Source organism: Pseudopipra pipra, chromosome W (assembly GCF_036250125.1).
Source record: "Pseudopipra pipra isolate bDixPip1 chromosome W, bDixPip1.hap1, whole genome shotgun sequence".
Classification (NCBI taxonomy): domain Eukaryota; kingdom Metazoa; phylum Chordata; class Aves; order Passeriformes; family Pipridae; genus Pseudopipra; species Pseudopipra pipra.
Genome location: NC_087580.1, coordinates 25,944,371 through 25,957,204, shown reverse-complemented (window position 1 = coordinate 25,957,204; position 12,834 = coordinate 25,944,371). Strand labels below are relative to the sequence as shown.

At 53.3% G+C, this 12,834-nt stretch overlaps 1 protein-coding gene across 1 annotated transcript in view; it reads left to right on the top strand.

Annotated features, from left to right (window-relative positions):
* LOC135405257 (zinc finger protein ZFP2-like) overlaps window positions 1-12,834 on the top strand; it is a 225,478-nt gene that overhangs the window by 67,631 nt on the left and 145,013 nt on the right. Inside the window, exon 3 of the mRNA XM_064639922.1 lies at window positions 8,864-8,870. Within this exon, the coding sequence (XP_064495992.1) occupies window positions 8,864-8,870 (7 nt within the window). The remainder of the gene's footprint in view (window positions 1-8,863; window positions 8,871-12,834) is intronic.

The following is a 12,834-nucleotide window of genomic DNA, read 5'->3' as shown; positions in this document are numbered from 1 at the left end:
ACTCCAGATTGTCCCACATCATGACCACTGCCCTCAAACTTCCCCCACAGCAGCTTGGGCTCCCTCCCCTCCCTTAGTCCATCCCCCCAGGCCTGCTGAGGTGGCACTTTTGGGGCAGTCATGCTTATTTTGGGCAGTGGGATGTGTCAGCAGCTCTGGGAGATGGAGGGTGGCAGGTCTGGGGGGGGCTTTGGGCTGAGTGTGGCTGCGGGGGTTGGCTGTCTCCCAGAGATTGGAATGTCACAGCTGCAGGGCCCAAATCCCCCTCCAACACCCCAAAAGGCTTCACTTGTCCCCAAACTACAGGCACAGAGCCCTTTAGTTTTCTGCAGGGGGCCTCAAATTTCATCCCTGGTATCCCAAACTATCCCCATCGGCCTTGAATTGTAGCTGCAGAGCCACACGTTTCCTTGGTGGACTCCAAATTCCATCTCCAGTACCACAAAATGCCCCACTGAGCCCTGCATTGCAGCTGTGCGGCCTCAAAGGGTCTCCGGTGACCCTCCCCAGGCACTGAAGGATGGAATCATGAAGGAACGCTCAGCCCTGAGTGGGCTGCAGAGGATCCCAGAGCTCCTGGGAAGTGCTGGGGCTCCAGAGCTTGAAGCTGGAAATGAGTGGAGAGCTCTGTATTACACTTGTGGCATGGAAAGCCCTGGCAGGGTGGTTTCTTCTGGGGGGCTTGGGGTGCACTGAAGGCCTCAGGAGGCTTTGTGTGTGATCATGAGGAAGCTTTTCTTGATGGAAATGGTTGTCAGGCATTGGAAGGGGCTGCCCGGAGAGGTGGCAACACTTGTAATGTTTTTTCAACTAATTTTTATTTCCTTCAAAGAGGGGCTTTTCTTTTTGCTATTCCTTAATATAGCAGGTTTGCATTAAAGGGAATCTTGTCTAATTTCCAATTATTTTCCTGTTTTAAGTAGTGTAGCTTTTTAATCAGAGTGTCGTTTCCCAATTCTTTTAAAATTGAAATAAAATTATTTTTTTCACTTCAGCTTCCTCTACTTTCTAGAAGAAATATCTATTAATGTATCTAATGAAAATTAGAGCAATGTAGGTACTTTCAGACAGTGTAAGATAAGCATGTGCTGTTTTTCTGTACCACTGAATGTCTGATTTTTACCGTGGGTCACCATTCTGAATTTGTATGAAATCTTGATGAAATTTGCAGATTTAGATCAAAATAATTTATGGGGCAAAACAAAACTAAAAATTCTTACTTTTTGTGACACTAACACAGAACCTTAAGTCTGAAATTGGAGAAGGATGGCCATGTGCTGTGGTAAGTTGGTATATCAGGGTGTATAGAATAGAAGTTCCTTGTTCTTGGTCTAATCAAGCCATTTACAGTGTCCTTGTACAGAATTGTGCACATTTATTTATATGATAACCTGCTGAAATATAATTAGCTACCCCTATGCATGTGAGAACAGTCCAGTAGTTAGCACTGAAAATTCTGTATCTGAGACACTGAATGAAAAGGAGAGTTGCTGAGAGGCTTGTTTGGGGGAGAGTGTTTTTTTGGTTTGTTTTTGTCTTTTAGGTCCAAATAATCATGATCATGAAAATCAGTCTTGTTACAGACAAAAACTGTAAAGGCATTTAAACGCTTTCAGACATTGTAACCATTTTCCTTTCTTTCACATTCTCACCCCTTGCAAATCAGAGACAGTTCCTAGAGGACAAGAGAATAAAACAAACAAAAAAAGAAATTATTTTTCTCCTCTTGAGGCCTGTGTCAGGTCTGTTTTGAATGCATTTAGATCCTACTGCTTCCAGGCTCTTTTTCAGGTAGCACCAGATAAATACCTATGAACTGCTGAGATGAGAGTGATCATTCTTACTTCACACAATGTTTCTCTTTTTTTTTCCTATCCTGTGTCCCTTTTGTGTTCTGTGCTATGGAGTGACTATATTTTTGTTCTAAGCTAATTCACTGCTGCTGTTTTGGGTACAACTAATGTCAAGCAGCAAACCTGTAACATGCCAGAAACAGGCTACAGTGTGTTGAAGACACAACTTATGTTTGATGGTGTGTAAATACAGAGAGTTAGTTGGGTTTATCTGATAGCCTGGCAGAAAGAGAGAGGAGCAGGACAAACTGTTTTCAGTAACTGTGCTGTTCAGACCCCTGATAAGATGGAGAGTGCTTTGGAACTACTGATATGCTTTGAATAAGAAAAGAATAATCAGGTCCATTGGCACTGGCTTATCAGGAAGGAAGTAAAATGCCAGCACTTTTACATGAGCAAAAGGAAATGTTTTAGGCACTTTGGGCCATTTTTGCATTGAAATTAAATAGCAGGGTGCTTTTGAGTGTGCTGTAAGGAGTGGAAGGATTTATTACCTTGACAGAATTACAGGTGAATGTGTTCAGAGAGGAGTCCTCAGCAACAAGAACAGCTCTTTGGATAAATGGCCACATCTATTCCTGCTTTTGGTAGAGATTCAGGAATTCCCTCCTTTCTTTCTCCCTGAAGTGCAGTGGCTCACTTACAATGTGCAGTTTTTCAGAGTGTCACATCCTTGTGCATTTTGTAATATCCTGGCAGCATATTTGATATTGGGGGTGTAACAGGCTGTTCATAAAATAATGCTGGATCATTGACTGGTGTCTCCTCTGCCTTCAGCCACTGGGTATTTTCATGTTCCAAAAAGAATATATCTCAGCCTGTGCTGGGAAGGGAAGGTGTGATTCACCATTAACTTACCCCAGCAGGCATGAAACATGCTCAGATGCACTATTATCTTCTCAAAGTTTACTGATTTTTATTTCTGTACCTTTTCAAAATTTATTTATAGGTTCTTTCACATGCTTACAATTAATTTTGGGATATTCAAATTCAATGAATGGTAGTGCAAGAACACATTTGATTGATTTTGGATTCTAATTGACTCCTGTCAATGAGATCCCTGTGACACTGTGAAATCAATGATATGTGATTCAACCAAGGCACCACTGTTCTGTACATTAGGTAGCAGTTGGGAATTTAGGAACTAAATGTTCACAAGCTATAAATGGAGAAAATGTTTAGATTTCAGTAGCCCTTTTTTGGCATTTATTCACCCAAATATGTTTCTCAGGAAAGTTAGTTTTCCAAAGTGCAGGCTTTCAGTAAAAGAAAGGTCATTGAATTAAGGTTTATTAAATTTTAGCTAAAAACAACAGGCTCCATTGGGATGTAAAATAATTTAAGTATTTCCTGCAGGCAACCTTCATGCTTTAGAGCTGTTGCTCAAAGGTTTCATTCTTCTATGAAGATGTCAACTGTAAATATAAAAATGCCTCCCTGAAAATGTAATGGTTCAAAGATTCTAACTGAAATAAAAATTCCTGCCTGGGGAAAGCACTATAATCAAAATAAAGTGCTCTTAACTTTTTTTTCCTGTGGAGGCCGCACTTGAAAAGAGTGCTTCTAGGCAGCAGGGTTGGTAGGGAATGCCAATTTTTATTTATTTCTTTATTTATCTACTCTCCCCCACAGATGATGATAGTCCAGCTTTGGAATCAGCAACACACTTCAGCCACTAATACAAGGCAATATGTGAGCTGCTGCTGCTTCCAAAATGCAGTATCCTGGCATTTCAGTCAACTTTATAATCTGGCAAAAACCCACTTGGCAATATTAAAATCTAGCTTCTGAAGCACTTTTATTTCTGAAAGCTTTTGATGTCTTTTTATATCTCTTTAGCATATATTCAATTTCTTGGGAGCAGTGGCCAGGGTGTACACTTGATGGATGACTGGGGTGGGGAGTCTCCCCCTACCCTCTGCTTTTTTTTCCTCCCCTTTAATTTTAAAAAGAGGTGTGATAACTGTGCATTAGGTAATGCTGGAACATGAATCCTGCAAATGCAGCTGTTTGACAACATTAACATGGGGGGTTTGTACCATTGTTAGGGAAGTTAGCAGAGATTTTCCAAGCTGAGAAGGACAGCCTGCTGCCAAGCTCTGGCATCTGTCTTAAGAAACCTTTTGCTTCAAGGATGCCCTGAGGAAAATGATGACTGGATGCTTTTCTGAAGGCACAAAGGGCCTGTTTTCTCTCCCATAGCATTCAGAATGGGACTCCTTGTTCCAGCCTGCCTGCTCAGGTTTTTGTGGTGCTGGGTTAAGGGTTTCATGTGGTTTTTCTCCTGGGATAAAGTTGTGTACAGTGAATACTGATTATTCATCCCATGTCTAGGTCACTGTCTACATCTTGAATTTGACCCAGAGCCTGTGTAAATGAGGAATGCATTGAAACAAAGTCAAGGATCCTTCAGTGACTTGTTTTTGTGAGTTCAACCTTCTGAGACCTCTGATGAGTCTGGCAGGGCAGTGCCTGTGTGCAGAGGGGCAGGGAAAGAGAGTCCCAGCACAGCAGCAGTGCCAGGGAGCAGCAGCATTTGGCCTGTTGAGAGCTGCTCTTTTTCTCCTGCCCCCCTCCCCTTCTGGGCCTCGGCTGAGGCCTCAGTGCTCTGGGCCTTGGTCCCTGGGCTGGGCTGGGTCAGTCCTGTAGCCATGGCACTGCTGGCATGAGCTGGGCTCCACTGCACTCTTTCCACCACACAAGGGGCTCCATTTGCTCCGGGCACAGCCTGAAGCCTCAGCTCTTCTTCTCCAGGGCTCTCAAGAAGAAGGCCAAGGAGCAGACTCTCCAGAGGGTCCTTGCCTTGCTGGTTTCTCCCTGGAGTCCGTGTGCTGCCCTCAGGGTCCCTCTGTGGGGGCTGGAGGGGCTGAGGCTGCTGCAGCTGGTGCTGGTGGTGGCCAGTGCCCCTGGAGATGGCAAATGGGGCCTGAGGAGCCCGGGGCCGATTCTCTGCTGCTGTGCTGGGGAGCGGGGCTGGCCCTGGGGCTGCAGGAGCTGCCTGAGCTGAGGATGTGCTGAGCATTGCAGACCCAGAGGGCCTGTCCCTGAGCTCCATGGCCTCCATGTCCTGCTGCAGGGCCAGACCTGAGTGTGCTGCTCTGCTGGGCTGGGGCAGGGGCAGGGAGATGGGGGGACCAGGGAGGGGCTGGACTGGGCAGTGCCAGGGAGGGGAAAACCCCAATGTGGAGCTGAAGTGTGTGAGTGGGCAGGGTGGGGGCTCTGCAGGGCTGGGGCACCTCTGGAGTCAGCGTTTCCTTTGGCAGCACAACTTATCTCAGACAAGATAGTTTTCCAATGTTGGCTTTCCCCCCTCTTTCCCAAGGTTTTCTTTTTTGTTTTTTGTTCCCCTGAGGGGAAAAGGGGGAATAGAAGCACATGCTGGTCTCTGGTTTTATCTGTATACAAAAGGGAGCTGGGGTGGGGAGGGAGGGGGGGAACAAAGCGATTTCTCTCTCTATTCTCTCTCTTTTATCCCATTCCCGCCTCCCTCGCCACACCCCGGGCGACTGTTTCACCGCCGCCCCTCCTCGCCCGTCCCGCGGGGCAGCTCTTTTAGCTCCGGGGCGGCGGAGACTCCCCCGGCGCGGCCCTTTGGTTTTCCTTGGTTTATTCTCCGGAGCTGATTCCGTTCCGAGCTCGCCCCCCCTCTCTGGCGACCCCCGCCAGGGCCCGTCCCGGGGCGGCTCCTTCAGTGCCACGGGCGGCGGGGACCCCTCGGGGCGGCTCCCCCAGGGCCCCGCCCGCCGCCGCCGCTCCCCGGGGCCCTCCCCGCTTCCTGCCGGGATCGGACACCGCCGGCGGCCCCGGCCCTGCCGGGCTCCATCAGCCTGAGCAATTGCTGCCAAGGAGGGGCCGGGGGCTTCCTCTTGGCCTTCGTCTCCCTGGCGCTGGGGCTCGGCTTCTACCTGCGCCAGAAGGTGAGGGGGGTCCCAGGGGGTCGTGTGTCCCCCCAGAGCGTCTGTGCCCCCCCGGGGACCCCCCACCCCGGTGTCACCCCCTTTTCTCTCCCCACAGAGCTCCTGAGCCGGCGGCGGCCGCAGCCCCTCCCCGGGGCCTCGGGCCCAGCCTGGACCCCCCCTGTCCCTGTGAGGATTTTGGGGGGGTCGTGTGTCCCCCCCTCCCCTGCTGCCACTCCTGATCCCAGGAAAGCTTCCCAGTTCTCCCCAGTCCCGGTTATTGGGGGGCAGTAGGGAAAGGGCTTGGGGGAATCCCAAAGGGTGGAGCCGAGTTTGGGGGGGGCAGAACAGGCCTCGGGATGGATCGGGAATGGGGACCCCCCTGTGTTCCCCCCGTCAGCCCGCTCTGGGGGGGCTCTGGGAGGGAACTAACCCTTCAATAAGGCACCCAGCACACTTCGAAAGGTGCTGGGAACCCCCTAAACCTCCACACAGGCTCTGCAGGACTGCCTAAACATACTCAAAGCCCACCCAGGATCCCACCCAACCCCTTCTCTGGGGGGACTTCTCTGGGCACTGGTGGTGCTGGGAGCCCCCCCGGCTGCGGGCGAGGAGCTCTCGGGTGAGCGGGGGGTGGGAAGGGGGCGGTCAGTGGGAAAAGGGGGGTCAGAGGGGACAGAAGGGGTGGTGGGACCCCAAAAGTGGAGGGAGGAGGGGCACTGAGGATGCCCTCTGGAGCCCTGTCAGAGCCCTGACACTTCTGGGGTGACTCCAGGAACAGCCTTCACTGGCCCAGGGACATTCATCTCCCCAGCCTCGCACACATCCCCTGCAAATGGCCCTGTCTCCTCCATCACCCTCCTCTGCCTTTCTGGCCTGGCCCTTTCATTCCACACCAGCAAAGCAGCCTGGGCACCATCTCACCTGGGCACTCAGAGGGCTTCTGTGAGCAGCAGTGGCAGATTTCTCTGGAAGGTGCATTTGTCCCCTGTCCCATGGCACAGGGCACAGCTCAGAGTGTGAAAACACTCCCAGTGTGAACACACATCCTGGAGAGCATTTTCAAAACAAAAATAGGGAGAGGAAGAACCAAAAAGGCAAAATTAGAGATATGAAAGGTGTCCCAAAAATCAGGAGCTTCCTCTGAGCCATGTTTCCATAATGGAATCAATGGTGGGATATTTAGTTTGATAAGTAGCTGCACAATCCTATTCATGTAGACAATGAAAGAATCAGATTAATAGAACGTATAGAAGGTGTTGTCAATGGAAACAAATGGAGAAAAGTTGTTGAAATTAAAAAAAATAAAAAAATAAAGGTCTGTCAATGCTAGCCAGGAAGCCTTCAGCAATTATCAAGAGTTCTGTTCTGCAGAGGTTTCAAGTGTCTCCTAAATTCCACACTCGTGGCTTCAGGCCATGACTTGCCAGAGCAGTGCCAGAGCTGGCCACTGCCCAGAGATGCCCTGAGGCAGCTCCAGTGCCCAAGTGGGACAAGTGGCCCAGGGTGTGTGGGAGCCCTTTGGAGCAGGAGCTGTTGGGCAGGAAGGGCCCATCTGGGGAGGGTCAGGGAATCCCCCCCTGCAGCCCTGCTGCCCAGGCTGAGGAGGGTCCTGTCCAGCCCACAGCCCATCGTGTGCCCTTGGGGGCTGCGCTGCCGGGGCTGTTCCCAGGAACTGACTGGCCAAGGAGGGCAGGCAGATGCTCAGGGGTCCTGAGGGTCATCACAGAGCTGAGTCCATCCAGATAAAAGACTTGGGGAGGTCAGGAGGAACTGGGAGAAAAGGGATAAGACAACTGGGGAAGGAAAGAGGGGCTTGGACAACAAAGATTTCATGAGGTAAAAACAAGTGCAGTTAAGGCTGCTGGTGCTGCAGCACTGCCTGTGCAAACATTCTTGATGGGCCTTTTCCCTCTTTGTACCCTCAAGCCCCAACACCACCTAAAAGTGCTGCTCCTCCCATTGAAAGGAATCCACTGCTCTACTCCCAGCTTCAACCTGACCTTGAAGGCAAAGCCCAAAACCCAGAACTTCAGACTCTTCTTTGTACTCCAGTGCCCAGCCACTCCCAAACCTGCAGTGTTAGTGTGAAAAGCCAAGCTTTAATCCTGACCCAGCCCAAAAACTCTTCCCCTAATCCTCAAGCAGACACTGCCAGCAGAACACCAAACCCCCCCTCAGCTTCTGCCTAATCCCCACCCTGAGCTCTGAACCCCAAGCCCTGACCATTAAGCACCCCCACAGCCCTCGGGAGCAGGGGGGGGCCCTGCAGGGCCCCGAGCAGGCGCGGGGGGTTGGCAGAGGAACGGGAGGTGCCCTGTCCCTGCTCAGCCCGTGGCACACAAGGAGCAGAGGGGCGGCAATGCCGGCAGGAGTCAGCGGGGCCTCAGGAGGCCGAGGGGGCCCGGGGCGGGCGGGGGGCGTGGCCGCGCGCTGATTGGCTGCGGCGGGGTCTCGTGAGCGGGGAGCGCGCGGAGCGAGCGCCATGTTGGGCGCGCGGGAAGGAACGGGAGGAGGAGGCGGTGAGCGCTGGGTGAGCGGGGTCTGGGGATCCCCTCGGGGGCTGCGGGGAGCGCGGGTGAGGGTGGAAAGGCTGGAGGGCTCGGGAGGGTTTAGCGGGGGGGGTTCGGGGGTTCCCGAGGAAGTTTTGAGGGGTCCCTGCGGGGGTTCGGTGTCCTGAGGGGACTCGGGGGGGGGAGGTTGAAGGTCCCTGAAAAGGGTTTGGAGGCCCCCGAGGGGGTTTTGGTTTCTGAGGAGATTTGGTGGTCTCAGGTGGGCTGGAATGGTCTCTGAGACGGGTTGGAAGGCTTTGCGGGGATTTTGAGGCAGTTTTGGTAGTGTTTAGGGGGTCCCAGACGGCTTTGAGGCTCCCTTAGAGGGACTGGGGGGTCCCTGAATGGGCTGGGGGGGTCCCAGGTGTGTTTTGTGGGTCACTGAGAGGGTTTAGGGGGTCCAGGGTGGGGGGATGAGGTCTCTTAGGGGATTTGAGGGGACCTTGAGGAGGTTTCAATGGGTAGAGGGGTGGATTTCTGAGGGGATTTCAGGGGTTTTGAGGGGATTTTGTGGAGTCCCCTAAAGCCCAGCAGTGGGTTTGGTGGGTCCCCAAGACCCCAGGGGAGAAGTCCTAGGGATGCTCCCCAAGAATCGGAGGGAGGAGATATACTACATGCGGGTAAGGGGATCCCAGTGCCCCCAGAATATCCAAATAACCTCCCAGTGACCCTCAGTATAGCCCAGTAACCCCCCAGTGACCACCCAGTGTGTCCCAGGGAGCACCCAGTAACCCCCAGTATGGCCTGGTAGCCTCCCAGTGTCCCCCCCGTGTGTCCTGGTATCCCCCAGTAACTCCCCAGTTCTCTGCCAGTGCCCCCCAGTGTGCCCCAGTTCCCCCCAGTCCCTCCCAGTGCCCTCCCAGAATCCCTCAGTAACCCCCAGTCCCTCCCAGTGCCCCCTGGTTCCCCCCAGTGTGTCCCAGTATCCCCCAGTAAACACCCAGTGCCCTGCAAAGCCCCCCAACTGTCCCCAGTGTGTCCCCAGATGCCCTTGGCCTTTCGGGGGGGGGGTGTTTTGTGCTCAGAGGGTCCAGGGGGGGCTCCTGGAGTGAGATGGAGGGTTGGGGACATCAGGGATGGGGTTTGGGGACAATGGGGACAGTGGGGAGGGGTTTGGGGAGAGTGGAATTGGGGGTGTCAAGGGGGGAATAATGGCCATGGAGAGGCCCTGGAGATGCTGGAGACACCAGGGGGGTCTTCGGGTGTCAAGGGGGAAATTAGGGACACCAAGAGAGTCTTGGGTTCACCAAGGTGGATCTCAGGATTCACCTGCTCATATTGCAGCCCCTCCTCCCCCCCCACCAGGTGCCATTAACCCTTCCCAAATGTCCTCTAACCCCCTTTTTCCCTTTAATCCCCTTCCCCCACAGATCCCTTTGACCCCCCAATGCCCCCAAGACCTCCTTTAATACACCCAAAATCCCCAAATCCCCACCCAAACTCCCCCCCAGAGCCCTTCAAATCTCCCCCAGTCCCCCTCCCCCCAAATCCCTCCTAACACCCCCAAAGAGGGATCACCCAGCACCCTGGAACAGGAACACAGTGGGCTGTACTGGGGGCACTGGGCTGTACTGGGAGGGCACTGGGGGGGCCTCAGGTGTCTCACGACAACGTGGCCCAGCTCCAGGAGAGATCTGGGGAGCAGTGAGGAGGTACTGGTCTGTCCTGGTCTGTCCTGGTCTGTACTGGTCTGTCCTGGTCTGTACCCCCAATCCCCAAAGCCCCTCCCCAGCTCCCCCAGGACCCTCCCACACCCCAAAGCCCCCCAGGCCCCCCCAGGCCCCTGACTTGGTCCTGCTGCCCCTTGAGCATCTGCAGCTGCTGCAGAACCAGGCATTTCATCAGCAAATGTGCAGGTGACACCAAGCTGGGGGTGTGTTGATGTGCTGGAAGGCAGGAGGGCTCTGCAGAGGGACCTGTCTGAGGAAGAGTGTGTCAGCAGGAGCAGGGAAGGGATTGTTGGGCTGGACTGAGCGCTGGTGAGGCCACCCCTGGAGTGCTGTGTCCAGCTCTGGGCCCCTGAGTTGAGGAAGGCCCTGGAGGGGCTGGAGCAGGTGCAGAGAAGAGCAGCGAGGCTGGGGAAGGGAGTGGAGCACAAGTGGTGTGAGGAGAGGCTGAGGGAGCTGGGGGTGTTGAGGCTGGAGAAGAGGAGGCTCAGGGGAGACCTCCTGACTGTCTGCAAGTCCCTGCCAGGAGGTTGGAGCCAGGTGGGGGTGGGGCTGTTCTGGCAGGAAGCAGCAGTAGGACAAGAGGGCTGGGTCTGGAGCTGTGCCAGGGGAGGTTTAGGTTGGATATTAGGAAGCAATTTTTTGCTGAGAGAGTAATCAGGGCTTGGAATGGGCTGGGCAGGGAGGGGGTGGAGTCAGCGTCCCTGGAGGTGTTGAAGGTGAGAGTGGATGTGGCCTCAGTGCCATGGTCTGGGAAGCACGGCGGGGTTGGATCCAGGGTTGGACTTGATGATCTCAGAGGTCTTTTCCAACCCAGCTGATTCTGTGATTCTGTGATTGCCATTCCTATGGCAGCACATGCTTGAGGCTCTATCCCCAGGGTGATAGAGATGTCTGTCCATATCTATCTCCAAGGTTAGTCTGTAAATGTGTGGTGTTAGCAAAGCAGGCTGAGTTCTGGGATGGTTGTAGAAGGAGTCAGGATTCCAGTTTTCCTGCCTGTATGAAGGGCAGAGTTTCTTTTTTGTGATAACATCTACGACTGTAAAGATCCCCAGGCAGCCACCAGGGATGATATCACAGGGATGATGTCACAGGAGAGATGTGATGTCCTAAGGGGGCTGTGATGTCACAGGGAGGATGTGATGTCATAGGAGATGTGATGTCAAAGAGGATGTGATGGTTGCTATGGTAACCGACCAAAACAGTGGGAATGTATGCTGTTTGCCATGGTAACTGATGGTAGCAATGGGAATGTATGCTGGTTGCCATGGTAACAGACCGTAGTAATAGAATGTATGAGGTTTGCCATGGTAAATGTCCGTAGCAGTGGGAGGTATGATGGTTGCCATGTGTCCTTGTTAGGACAGCTGGGACCGATTCATCACTGCATGGGTGTAGCCCAAAGCTGTGTATTCTATAGCCTTCCATGCCATTTTCCCAGAAACTGTTGTCAGTAGAGGCCTGTGAGGTGTGGGGGGGTGTTCCTGAGCACCCTCATACCCTTTTATGGACTGAGCAGCCTCATACCCTTTTATGGAATTCCCCGCTCTGAGGGGAGGACTGACCATTCCTGCCTGAACTGGAGAATATATAAACCTGGAGTTTCAGAACCTTACCACCACTCGTGGGATCCAGAGGAGGACTGCAGCTCACCGCTCTCAACCAGACTGAGACACCACCCTAAACTGGACTGCAATCCCCACTTTTGACCAGACTGCAAGAGCTCTCCCACCAGCAGGTTTTTCCCCTCTCCCTTTACTTTGGACTCAAGGGGGGGCCCAAGGAACACCACTTTGTTCATGCCCCAGGGTGCTGGGTTATACATTTGGGTTTTGTGGGTTAAAACCAATTGTTTGTTTGTATAATTGTATTTACTGTATTATTTTAATAAATTGTTTTTCTGACTTATAATCTCTCCTTTGAGTTGAGTTCATTTCCCCTGCTGGTTAACTCTTAAACCAGCACAAGGGGCCAGAACTGGACACAGCACTCCAGGTGGGGCCTCCCCAGTGCCCAGCACAGAGGGGCAATCAGTTCTCTGCTCCTGCTGGCCACACCCTTCTCCACAAAGGCCACGATGCCCTTGGCCTTCTTGCCCCCCTGGGCACACTCTGCCTCATATCCAGTCGCTGTCAAGCAGCACCCCCAAGTCCCTTCCTGCTGAGCAGCTCTCCAGCCCCTCTGCCCCCAGCCTGGAGCGTTCCAGGGGGTTGTTGAGACCCAAGTGCAGGCCCTGACACTTGGCCTTCTTGATCCAGCCTGTCCAGATCCCTCTGCAGAGCCTTCCTGCCCTCCAGCACATCCACACTCACACCCAACGTGGTGTTGTCCACGACTTTCCTGAGGAGGCACTCGATCCCCTGGCCCAGATCATCCACAACGATGTTAAACAGGAGCAACCCCAACCCTGATCCCTTGGGAACCCCACTAATGACTGGCCCCAACTGGATTTCCTTCCATTCCCCACCACTCCCTGGGCCATCAGACACTTTGTCACCCAGCAAACAGTTCTCTGGGCAAGCCATGAGCAGCCAGTTTGTGCAGGAGATGCTGGGGGAGATGGTGCCAAAGGCCTTCTGGAATTCCACAGAGACACATCCCCAGCCTTTCCCTCAGCTGCTGAGCGGGTCCTTTGTCAGAGAAGGAGATGAGGTTGGTCAGGCAGGACCTGCCTTTCCCAACCCCACGCTGGCTGGGCCTGATCCCCTGGTTGTCCTGCCCCTGCCATGGGATGGCCCTGAGGAGGATCTGCTGCATGGACTTTCCCGGTCCTGAGGTCAATGGCACAGGCCAGGAGTTCCCCAGATCCTCCTTTTGGCCCTTCCTGGGGATGGGCATCCCATGTGCTTGTTGCCAGTCAGCT